Consider the following 13094-nt stretch of genomic DNA (forward strand, 5'->3'; position numbering starts at 1 on the left):
GCATCAGATGAGCATCTGACAAGGCCCTGCTCCCTCCTCATGTCCAGGCCACCTGGCCAGTGGCTTGGCATGAGCAACTCTAAGGCTGGTAACTATGATAACAACCTTGCAGAACCTGTGTGTGTATGTTTGTATGAATGAATGTGTGATTAAATATGAGATTGAATGGAATGTTATAGCTATAACTAACTGCTTACTATGATTCTTTCTGTATTCACAATAAATGTGGTATTTTGCCTTTTTCCCTTTAATAAGATCCTGCTGGTTTTTATTTTATTGGTACAACACACTCCCTTTAGGGGTTGCTTAGCACCAAATGCAATAACAGACAAATGGGTGCTGAATATCATCCACCACAGCTATACGATCAAGTTTGTCATGCTACCTCCTCCCCCCCACCATCTGCCTTCAGGGACCACTCTCACAACAACTATCCTCACCTACCAAGTGAACTCCTTATTGCATCGGGGAGCAATAGAACACATTCTTCTAGAATATCAAGGAACAGGGTTCTACTCAATTTACGTCCTGATCTCCAAGAAAAAAGGCAGTTGGAGACCAATTCTTGACCTCCACCACATCAATCACTTCATACATAAACTAAAGTTTTGCATGGTCATGTTGGCAGCGATAATTCCATCCCTAGAAAAAGACATGTTGTTAATGGCTCTCGATATGAAGGATGTTTACTTCCAAGTCAACATTCATCCTGTCCACAGACTTTTTCTCAGATTTACGGTGAATGCTGACCATTTCCAATACCAGGAACTGTTAAGGAAAAGTTAGCACATGTGACTCCATTTTGGTTTGGGGCCCACCATTGTTTAAATGCCAACACATCATACACCAGGAGGAGTGATCCTTAGATACTGAATCCCTGTGAAAATCCTCCTCCTTGTCTCCAGCCTGCCTTGACTCCCAGTATCTGGTTTTTGTCAGTCTCTAACTCCCTGTCTCTTGGTCTTGATGTGAGGCCTCCCATTCTGATAATAAAAGTTACTGATGCATGGCTTTAGGACCACGCTGTGTAATTAACATACTGGCATAGCACGAGGAATGCACCAAGCAGGGATAGGTGGTAGATAAGACAAGGGTTTGTTTATTGGCTAAAGTTTCCGATGCACGAGGGCAACATGCTTTGCTAAAAAGTATATAACCTTTGTATAATCTGTATTCAGGGTCCCCCCCTGGCTAGCAGGGGGGCACCATGCTCAAGCGTAATAAACTTAGTGTCTTTTGGGAACTCTGCAGTTGTGGACTTTGTTTCTGTGCCTCAGCCTAGATTTGAACTGTGCGTGACCTATCAGGTATAATTCGCAGCATTGGTGTGCGTGTCCTATCAGGTGTAATTCGTAGCACTGGTGTGCGTGTCCTATCAGGTGTAATTCGTAGCACTGGTGTGCGTGTCCTATCAGGTGTAATTCGTAGCACTGGTGTGCGTGTCCTATCAGGTATAATTCGCAGCATTTGTGTGCGTGTCCTACCAGGTGTAATTCGTAGCATTTGTGTGCGTGTCCTACAAGGTATAATTCGCAGCAGTTGTATGTGTGTCCTACCAGGTGTAATTCGTAACAGTACTTCCTTCAGAATAGCTACCACTCCCAGAGACTTCGAAGTATTTTCTGTAGTAGCAGCTCACATCAAGCATTATGGTCTACTTGTTTTTCTGTACCTTGACAACTGACTCCTGACAGCCAAGCCTGCCAAGAGGCCCTCACATTGACCTCCATGTTACTCAAGTCCTCGCTCCACTGAGAGAGACAGCATCAACATCAAGAAATCAATCCTCAACCCCACACAGTTGCTAGACTTCATTGGGGCTATCATAAACTCTATCACATCAGACAGACAGACTTCAGGCAATGAACGCTATCATAGCTCACATAATGAACCATCCACATGTACCAGTCATGACTTCCCTGTCTCTTCTGGGCCACATGGCTTTGTGCACCTCTGTGACCACTTTTGCAATACTTAACCTTCACTGCCTTCAGACATGGCTCTGAACTGTCACTCTATGATCCTCAGGTGGACAGTCCTGACCAAGGTACTGTTGTCTTTTCTAAGGTGGACAGACCCACATCACACATGCATAGGAATTCCCTTTCTTCCCTCCTCTCCAAGCAAATTTATCATCACTGATGTGTCCCTGGTAGGTTGGGAAACCATATGGATGACTATATGGCACAAAGCAGCTGGACACTTTGAGAATTCAAGATGCATATCAATATCCTGGAACTTTGAGCAGATTAAAAGATGTGTGAATCCTTTCTCCCACTCATTTGATCTCATCATGTCCTGATCATGTCAGACAACACCACCACAGTTTTCTATATCAACAAACAAGGAGGATGCTAGATCTGCATAGAAGTGGTCAATCTCTGGAACTGGTGCATCAAACATCAAATCGCCTTACCCACAACCTATATTCCAGGGATGCAGAATGTTCTTGCAGACTCGCTCAGCAGACATTTTGTGACTGACCACAAGTGGGAGCTTCATGATACAATGATATGCAACATTTTTGAACAATGGGAGACCCCAATCAGAGACCTATTCACTTCTCAGACCAACAGCAAATTGTACTTCTCCAGAGGAGCCCTCGATTATCATTCCCGGGGCAATGCTCTCCCGTTTTCATGGTCAGACCAACTCAACTATGCTTTCCTCCACTGCTGCTCCTATCTCAAGCACTCCACAAAATCTGACATGACAGGGTGATGGTCATCCTCATCACCCCTTTCTGGATCAGACAGTTCTGGTTCTCCAGCCTCCTCCACATGTCGTTCCATCCTCTGATTCCCATCCTGAACTTCCCTTATCTCCTAAACCAGCACGGTGGCAGAATCAAACACCCCACTCCATATCTGCTCCATCTCAGGTGATAGTTGGATGGGCATCCATCTAGAATGGGCATGCTCCTCAATTGTACAAGACATTCTCTCTAAGAGCAGGAAAGACTCCACTAGACAATGGCACTCGGCTAAATGGAGGTGCCTTTCTTCTTGGTCCCAATGTAAAGGGGTTCTACCTCAAGACTGGGATGAAGGATCTTCCCACTTTCCTGGGTGAGGAGATGAGGAGTGTCCTGGAAATTGATTGGTGAGCAAACAGCCAGCTTTATCAGGTAAAGAAACCATATTTGTCGGGGCCAGGTTGGAACTATTAGAATGATTCTGGCTTTGTCCTTTTTTATTTTGAGTAAACTGTGACTATTACAGGAGTCAGTGAGAACACGTACAGTAGATCTGATGACCAATGAAGGTGAAAGGCATCCCCCAGAGATTAGTGACTCACCCTGCTTCTGGAGCAAAAGTGGGCACGTTTTTTGTTTATTGCTATGGCGAACAAGTCTATCTGGTACTCCTGAGGGAATTCTGCGCCAAAAAATATAAAATTCTGCACCAAAGAATTAAAAATTATGAGCACAATATTTTAAAATTTTGCTAATTTTATTTGTCAATAAATAAATGCGGCTCCTGCATGACAGTGGGGAGCACAGGCCACTGGCTGCATTGATGTGGGAGATCACCCTGAAGCCCCCACCTCCCCTGGTACAGGGACTTGGCAGTGAGGCTGCACCTGACCCAGACACAGTACAAGAGTGGGGCCTGTCCCAGAAACACCCAGTTCCCTGCCCCTCTGCGCCAGGTGCACCAGGTGTCAGTGGGTAGGCTCAGCCCAGCAGGATCCAAGTGTGGAAGGACTTAGTGTGGGGGGATTCAGGTGTGGGGTGAGAGGTTTCTGTGTGGGGCAATCTGGGTGCGGGTGGCTCAGTGGGAGATCTGGATGCACAGGGGCACATGGGGGGTTCTGGGTGCAGGGGAAACGGGTCTCTGCAGGGGCTCCAGGTGAAGGTGGTTGGGGCTCAGTCTGGGGAGGGGTCTGGGTGTGGGGAGATGGGGCTTGGTGTGGGGAAGTGGGGATTCAGTGGGGGGGGGAGGTGCTGGGGGAGCGGCTGGGAGTTTGGGTGTGGGAGGCTCGTCAGAGGGGTCCAGGTGTAGGGTTTGTCAGGGTGAAGGTTCGATGGGCCTGCTTAATGGGTGAGTCCCAGCTGCTGTGGAGGGGATGCTGCAGGCTGAGGTCCTGCTTCCTCTTTTCTTCTCCATCCCCCTACCCTCACTCCCGTATTCCCCTGCCCTATTCCACTCCCACTTCATTCCCCACTGCCTCTTCCTCCCACCCCCTCACCCTCCTTCCCTCATTTCCCCCACTGAGAGCAGATATTTTGCCTCAGTTGCCTGAAATGCCTTACAATACTTTAAACTGGAAATTTGCAAAAAAACCTTGAGAAAGGGTTTAAAATTAGAAAAAAATATAATTGGCTTAATCAGACATAAAATGAGTGGTGATAGTATTAAGACCCTTTAGAATGCTCAGAACAGGAATTAGTTTTAGGAATAAACGTGTAATTAAGTAAAAATTAAGAATAGTTTAAATTAGAAAATCTAGTAATGGCAGCTATAGGGTGATGTAATATAGTGGGAGATCCCATTTCTAGGGTACTTAGGGAGCTATTGTATATGATGTAATAACTTCACTTCCTATGATGCAATGGTCTATTCCACTTCCTGTGGGGAATGACTCAGCAAAATCCCATAGCCATACATTGTCGCCCGTAGGAATCCATGGGACTTTCAGACAGACAGGAGCTAGGGGTCATCCAAAAGTCAGCTGACAAGCTCCATAGGAATACATTAATCCCATAGAAGTCTATGGGAGGAGGCCAAGCTTCTAGTACATATGACTAATTAGTATACAATTAGCATATGCTAATATATCGAGGCTGATTGGCTGAGCTTGTGTGTCGCATCAGTGCCTGTGACATAAATGAGCATATGCAAATACTTGAAAGCTGATTAGCTATCGTTTATTAGCATAATTCAGCCAATGAGCTGAAAATTGTAGATAAAGGAGACAGCCAGCAGGCTAAAACCTTAGAGAGGGCAGGGACCTGAAGGCGAGTGGGAAGCTGCCGGACAGCTGGAAGAAAGAAAACGCTCACAGAGCTGCGGCCCTGGAGCCCTGCTGGGTAAGACAGCTATTTCCTGACCGCGGCAGAGTAGCAGCCACTCGCCCTCACAGACAGCCTCAGACAACGCTCACTGGCAGCCATCGCTCACAAAGCAGCAGCAGCAGCTGCAGCAGCAGCAGCAGCACCACAAGCCATAGCAACGGCTTCTGTAAGTAGCTAACGGCCTTTCCCTCCCAGCCACATGGCACCGCAGCCCTGCAAGCCCCGCTCACCAGCACCCTTCTCGAGCCGCTCGTGCAGCAGTAACAGCAGTCCACCCAGGGGTCCGAGGTTGCCCCTGACAACGGCTATTTCCGCCCCCCAGGCAGCAGGAGGCCACCTCAGCAGCAGCCAAGCAGGCTTCCCTATCCGCTCTCTGAGGAGGAACCTCGCCTCAGTGGAAGCAGGCAGCCGCTGGAGCCACACCGCGGCATTGCTGCTCCCCGCCAGCACCGCTCCCGAGCATCCAGACAGAGCAGAAGGACCAAAGGCCACCTCGGAGGGGTTAGAGAGAAGTTTCCTGTGAGCCTCACCTTTCTGTTTACCTGTTTGTGTCCCTGACACGTGTGGGTTCCAAGTGTCAATAAAGCTGGGTGCTCGTGGTCTGAGTGAAATCTCTTCCCACCCATGTAGCAACTGCCAGGCCAGCGCTTACTAGATGCTTAGTTTTAAATATTTAATATTGAATGTTTAATTAATATATTGTTACATGCTTGACTGTTATAAGGTATATAGAGTATTAAGCGAATGATTCGACTGTTACAGTGTCATATGCCACAGAGTTAAACTGAAATTGCTATTGTAGTGCTGTCTTTATTTGCCACCCTCCTTCACTCCCCTTTTAACTGTAACCCGATTCTATCTATCTCTACTCTTTTACTGTAACCACTTACTTGCAATTAAATATTATTTCTGTTTTCAAAGTATTTACTGCTTGCTTCCCTATTTTTGATCAGAGGGCTGTAGCCACGTCCTTTCAAGGGAACGTTAGCTAGCTGCAGCTTTCCCTGGAAACTCCTCTAGGGCAGGCAACAACCTTGATTACCGAATTCGATAAGTTAGTAGAGTTGATTCCAAATCTTCCGGTAACACCCCCGCCCCTGCTGCACCTCACTCAGCCCCACCGAGGGCACTCAATTGTACAGAAAACAGGGAAGCTCCCAGCGCGCACACAAGCGGAGCTTGACTGGCACTAGGACCCAGGAGGTGATGTTCAGCTGCAGAGTCAGCAGAGCCCAGCAGCAGTCTCCTTCAGCTGGGCAGCTCTGTGCTTAAAGAAATGAGGGGGAGGGGATGAGTGGCACGTAACCCATGTGCCCCCTCATGTCTCACCTCTATTTGGAGGAGGACAAAGCCCTCCAAAAAAACTGTGCCCATGGTTCCCCCCTCTCCCTGTGCAGCTTCCTTGCCATTTTCTGCAGGGAAGCATAGGCATTCTGCAGGGAGACAGTTTTCTGCAGTCATGCAGAACCCCCCCAAGAGTAGTTGAGGGGGTGCCCCATTGCTGGAATATGTAGTTTAGCTATGTTCACATTTTGAACCCCTCAAAGATAGGCTGCTGTGATGATGACCTGATTGCAATGCACCAATTCCAAAGCTTGACAACCTCAGTGCAGAGGTTGCTCCTCCTAGCTCAGTGATATAATACATGCAGAACATGTTATTCATCCTGATCTTTATGTACTTGCCCCTGATTAGTGGTAGAAACTGGAGACAGATGTATCTGATTGCTATGAGTTCAAAGAGATTGATGTATAGCATGGTCTCTTGCGACATCCATTTGCCCAGAGCTGTAGGAGCATTCTGATGTGCTCCCCACCCTAGTAGGAAGGCATCTATCATTATGACGACCATGGGGAAAGGATGTGCACATGAGACTCCTGTGCAAAAATTCTGATGGTCTTTCCATCAACTGAAGGATTCCTTTAGGCAGGTGAGTATGGAAAGTAGTATATTTAAACTATTTGATGAATAAATGGTCCTAAGCCACCGCTGAAGGCACCACATTCAGACTCCTGAGTGGTCTGTGACAAAGGTATCATAGAATATCAGGGTTGGAAGGGACCCCAGAAGGTCATCTAGTCCAACCCCCTGCTCAAAGCAGGACCAATTCCCAGTTAAATCATCCCAGCCAGGGCTTTGTCAAGCCTGACCTTAAAAACCTCTAAGGAAGGAGATTCTACCACCTCCCTAGGTAACGCATTCCAGTGTTTCACCACCCTCTTAGTGAAAAAGTTTTTCCTAATATCCAATCTAAACCTCCCCCACTGCAACTTGAGACCATTACTCCTCGTTCTGTCATCTGCTACCATTGAGAACAGTCTAGAGCCATCCTCTTTGGAACCCCCTTTCAGGTAGTTGAAAGTAGCTATCAAATCCCCCCTCATTCTTCTCTTCTGCAGGCTAAACAAGCCCAGCTCCCTCAGCCTCTCCTCATAACTCATGTGTTCCAGTTCCCTAATCATTTTTGTTGCCCTTCGCTGGACTCTCTCCAATTTATCCACATGCTTCTTGAAGTGTGGGGCCCAAAACTGGACACAGTACTCCAGATGAGGCCTCACCAATGTTGAATAGAGGGGAACAATCACATCCCTCGATCTGCTCGCTATGCCCCTACTTATACATCCCAAAATGCCATTGGCCTTCTTGGCAACAAGGGCACACTGCTGACTCATATCCAGCTTCTCATCCACTGTCACCCCTAGGTCCTTTTCCGCAGAACTGCTGCCTAGCCATTCGGTCCCTAGTCTGTAGCTGTGCATTGGGTTCTTCCGTCCTAAGTGCAGGACCCTGCACTTATCCTTATTGAACCTCATCAGATTTCTTTTGGCCCAATCCTCCAATTTGTCTAGGTCCTTCTGTATCCTATCCCTCCCCTCCAGCGTATCTACCACTCCTCCCAGTTTAGTATCATCTGCAAATTTGCTGAGAGTGCAATCCACACCATCCTCCAGATCATTTATGAAGATATTGAACAAAACCGGCCCCAGGACTGACCCTTGGGGTACTCCACTTGATACCGGCTGCCAACTAGACATGGAGCCATTGATCACTACCCGTTGAGCCCGACAATCTAGCCAGCTTTCTACCCACCTTGTAGTGCATTCATCCAGCCCATACTTCCTTAACTTGCTGACAAGAATACTGTGGGAGACCGTGTCAAAAGCTTTGCTAAAGTCAAGAAACAATACATCCACTGCTTTCCCTTCATCCACAGAACCAGTAATCTCATCATAAAAGGCGATTAGATTAGTCAGGCATGACCTTCCCTTGGTGAATCCATGCTGGCTGTTCCTGATCACTTTCCTCTCATGCAAGAAGAGGTACCAGCTGCCAAGTGCCACAACAATTGAAGACAGTTCTTGACTGGGGTTTGGGGGCTGAGTTAGATGGTATTGGCTATGATGAAAAGAGCCACAAACCTATGCAGTGGAAGGTACTTTTTTCATTACTAAACTGAGATGCACTCCCCTGAATTTTGTTTTGCACAGGGGTAAAAGTAAATTTTTGAATGTTTAACTGTAGGCCTAATTTGAGGAACAGATGTAGGCTTCAAAGTTGCCTGTGAAGTTAGTTCTAGGGAGCAATTCTTCAGCAGTCAATCATCTAGGTAAGGAAGACTAAAATACCTTTAGTGTTAGTGCTGCTAACATGATCTTTAAAAAGGCCCTTTGGGAAGATGACAAGCCAAAAGGGAACACCCTGTACTGAAAGTGGTCCTGGCCAACAGTAAAATGTAGGAATTGTTTGAGAGATAGGTAGATCACATGGAAATATGAGCTCTGAAGGTCAAGGGTTGAAAACCAATCCCCTTGAGCTAGCGATGGAATAATCACCACTAGTGTCAACATTTTGAATTTCTGTGCCTTCATATAGTGTTGAGTAGCCTCAAATCTAGGATGGGTTTCCAACTACCATTCTTTAGTACCAGGAAGTACCTTAAATAAAAGTACCTGCCTCTGTAGTGCATGGGAACTGGTTCTGTAGAATCAAACCATAGGAGAGTCCATTCCTTGATGAAGCAAGCTCTCATGAGAGAGGATGCCTGGGGTTGGTTGGTGGAAGAGTAGTAAAGATAGCATTCCCTATGAAGATGATCTCAAACCCATTTGTCTGGGGTGAGCAACTCCCAATCCCACCTGAAGTGGTAAAGGCAGCCACCAAAGGGAGGAAGGAGAGGGAAGTGGTGCATGGTAGAGCTATATTACTACTTTCTTTAAAATTGGAGGTAGAAAGAGACTGTTGTGAGAGATTTAGTTTAATTTAATGAAGCAAGGGGATATTTTCAACATTACAACAGTGAAAGGAGGAGCATGATTTCTCTCCCCCCCATGAGTAGGGCTATTTCCAAGATTCTTTTAACTAAGGGCAGATCTACACTACAGTGGGGATTGGTGCTCTGAGATCAATCCCCCAGTGGTTGACTTAGGGGGAATCTAGTAAAGACCTGCCAAATCAACTGCTGATCGCTCTCCAGTCGACCCCTATACCTTACTCTTCTTGTCAGGGGTAGAGTAAGTCAACAGGAGATTTTCTTCTGTTGACCCCCTGTGGTGCAGACCCCATGGTAACTTGACCTAAGGGATGTTATTCACATCTTAATCTGGCAGTGTAGACATAGCATGCACATTGTGTAAAGAGTTGTCACTTTGGATGGGCTATCACCAGCAGGAGAGTGAATTTGTGTGGGGGGGTGGAGGGTGAGAACCTGGATTTGTGCTGGAAATGGCCCACCTGATGATCACTTTAGATAAGCTATTACCAGCAGGACAGTGGGGTGGGAGGAGGTATTGTTTCATATTCTCTGTGTATATATAAAGTCTGCTGCAGTTTCCACGATATGCATCTGATGAAGTGAGCTGTAGCTCACGAAAGCTTATGCTCTAATAAATTGGCTAGTCTCTAAGGTGCCACAAGTACTCCTTTTCTTTTTGCGAATACAGACTAACACGGCTGTTACTCTGAAACCTGAGATATTTAACACCTTCCAGTTGAATAATGCACTAATTAAAATTGCAGGTAGTATTAATTATTCTAAAAGCACAAACAAGGATAGATAAAATTGGGGAAAATTTCCTCAATTTGATAAATTGGTATTATCAGTATTTATTGTCAAATTCCCAATTGAGGCAATAGCCCACACTTAACAAAAACCACACGCTTTACTTGGCTTCTAACCAAATATTTATAGTAATGAAATATGAACAGCTTTAACTTTGTTTATATAAAAAGGTATGTATTTTCATTTAGTGTTCATTAGGAAATTAAACAAAATGGATAATGACTTGACAGACAAATCTCAATTATTCCTTTTATGCCAAAACAGGATGCTAAAATATTAGCACGTATGATCTGCAGTATACACCATTAGTTTTGGACCAAAACATTTTGCTTCTTATAACACAAAATATTTTCATTATGTGTTCTATTAATCCATCATCAAGTTTGCAGTTGTACTGCTTCCTGCAAAGGTGCAATACAACCTGTGTCTTAATAAAGAAAAGCACACCTGCATAAATTCAGTAACATGAAAGATTTTAATAGAATGGGCAGCAATTTTCCATTGTCTGTTAAAAGTTCTACCAAAAATATATTTTCTGTAAAAACAAAATTTCTGAAAACATATGCAACCATTCCCAAATTTTCAGTTGTACATAGTGTAGGGAAGAAAAGGAGTGGGGAATCCAGGAATAGAATTACAGCTAAATTATGCTGTGATACATACTCAGCATCTACTGAAGTCAGTGAAAGCTGCATTTGCGTACATGATAGGAGAATTTGGACAGTCTGCAATTGTAAAACTTGAGCATTATGAAAACACTCGTTTTCTATTTCATGAGTTTAACTTTTTCCTTTAAAACCTTGAATTTGGGATTATTGTTCACTTTCTTATTAAATATAACTAGAAGATCCTCTTGTGATTTATGATGTTCACCAACTACTGCATGATATTGGGCTAAAACCTACACAAAAAGGAAATAAAATAGTTCAAGTTAATAGGAATGATTTCCACCACTTTTTTATGGAAACATTCCACACTAAAATGCACACACGTCTCAATTCAATAACATTGAATAATTAAAATCCAGCAAGAAATCTATTAATACCTACAACTCAAAGCTGAAATTGCAAACTTATGTCCTTAGATCGTGTTTTACTGGATTGGGGGTCTCCAATTTAAAAAAAAAATAAAAAAAGAATAAACTCCTTAAATCACACATTTTTGAATCTTTATATGATTTACTAATTAACCAGTTCATTCAATGGCATAGGACTATATGCTCAAACTTTGTTTATGTAGGATAGTTGTATATTTTCCACATAGTTTTAAAAGAAAACTACTTATTTCACAAACTAAAAGGGGTTTTAAAAATGAAGACTCTACTATACCTTTTTTCTTAGTTTTTTTATTGAAATTTCATTGTTTGGGGCTTGCTTCAGAACAGCTTTGATAGTTCCCTTCCAGTTGAATTTACCTATAATATTGTTAAAAACATAATGGTATTACATATCTTCTATATTTCTAAGTCATCTTTTCATCACATGTTCTAGCTAAAACTAATCACAGAACGATTGTCCAGTTCCGTTATCCTTGCCTTATTATTGCACCTGCAGCACCACCACCACCCTGGCACAAGGATCAAGCAAGTTGTTCCTCAGGTTAGCTACTGTAATGGGGTGTACAGACCCCATGCTGGCCTGGCAACCAAGAAGTTAATGTAGCAATCACCAGCCAGTGCTGATTGGCAGCCTCATAGCAGCTGGGGGAATAAAAGAGCTGAGAAGCAGAGAGGCAAGCAAGCTGGAGAAGGAAAGTCCTGCCTGAAAGCTGGTGTGAAGCCACACAGAGAAGGGATGATGGATACACAGGCTGTAGAAGCCTACAGAACCTAGGGAGGTAGGAAGCTCAGCACAGCAGGAGGAGTTGCCAAGGCCCGATTCCACCGCCTGGTTTAAAGGTCCTGAGCTGGAATGCAGTGGAGTGGGTGGGCCTGGGTTCCCTTACCAGTCCCTCAGAAACTTAACAGCCAAAAGTAGTTTCCAGATCTGCTGAGGACAGGGACCAGTGAACTCTGCCAAGGATAAAGGAGGAAACCCATAAACCCCAGCAGGACTGAAACTAACACCCTTCACAGCCCAGAATGGGCCTACCATACAGACTCAGGCCTTGTCTACACTTTAAATGCTACAGCAGCACAGATGCAGCACTTCAGCATAGCCATTACCTACGCCAATGGGAGGGGGTTCTCCCATCAGCATAGGTATTCCACCTCCCCAAGAGGCAACAGCTAGGTTGACAGAAGAATTTTTGCATTGATCTAGTTCTGTCGACACTGGGGGTTAGGTTGGCTTAACTGTGTCTCTGGGTTGTGGATTTTTCACACCCTGGGCAATGTAGTTAAATCCACTTAATTTTCTAGAGCCAACCAGGCCTTAAGCAAGAGATGCTGACTGACTGCCCCGCCAGACTAAGTGGATTCTGTGCAATGCTTGGTCTGACCAAAGTGGGTGCTGTTGCATTAGCACACCAGCTGAGGAAGGAAGAACAAATGACAAGACACCACCCTGGGAAAGGGAGAAACTGAGCCCTTAAAAATTATTATTATATCGTGCTTTTCATCAGATCTAATTTATCTCAGCTCCTTTGTTGGTTTTTTCCCTTCTTTTTCCAAAAACACAGATGGCAAATTTAACACAATTACTAAATTTGAAAAAACTGTAACCCCAAATTACATGGGCTCAATAAAAGATTCATTATACAGATCCTGGGTGTCAAATACAACTAGTTAAAAATAGCAAAGGCCAATTTGTGACCCAGCTATCATGTCATGTGAAGGACTAAGCAGGTGCAAGACATGCCACCCTCTTACTCCTCTGCGCTGCTATCCATATTGTATGTAGGAACACAAGAGTGAGAACAGCCTATGTGTGTGGGGGGGGTGGGTGGGGGGCGCAGCGCGGGGCAGCTGTTACTCATTCCTAGAAGGTGGGTGGAAGTGGGTGCTGTAGAGAGCGGCCAGTACAGCTGAACCAACAAATCAGGGGAAATAGTCTGCACCAGATATCATCACCTTCACAG

The 13094-nt window shown here is 44.9% G+C and overlaps 1 protein-coding gene and 1 long non-coding RNA gene across 5 annotated transcripts in view; one reads left to right on the forward strand and one right to left on the reverse strand.

The window, feature by feature from the left end:
• Positions 1–13094, reverse strand: part of LYAR (Ly1 antibody reactive) — a 55280-nt gene that overhangs the window by 29183 nt on the left and 13003 nt on the right. For 3 of the 4 annotated variants that reach the window (XM_073342511.1, XM_073342513.1, XM_073342512.1), the window contains one exon: positions 11405–11490. In XM_073342511.1, the coding sequence (XP_073198612.1) occupies positions 11405–11490 (86 nt within the window). Of the gene's footprint in view, positions 1–10532; positions 10978–11404; positions 11491–13094 lie in introns of those variants that run through there. The other variant, XM_073342514.1, reaches the window with a different exon arrangement.
• On the forward strand, positions 4621–5940 carry LOC140910024 (uncharacterized). Its single transcript, XR_012158402.1, has 2 exons — positions 4621–5183; positions 5340–5940. It is a non-coding gene; the product is annotated as an uncharacterized lncRNA (long non-coding RNA).

The sequence above is a fragment of the Lepidochelys kempii genome, chromosome 4 (assembly GCF_965140265.1).
Source record: "Lepidochelys kempii isolate rLepKem1 chromosome 4, rLepKem1.hap2, whole genome shotgun sequence".
Taxonomy (NCBI): Eukaryota; Metazoa; Chordata; order Testudines; family Cheloniidae; genus Lepidochelys; species Lepidochelys kempii.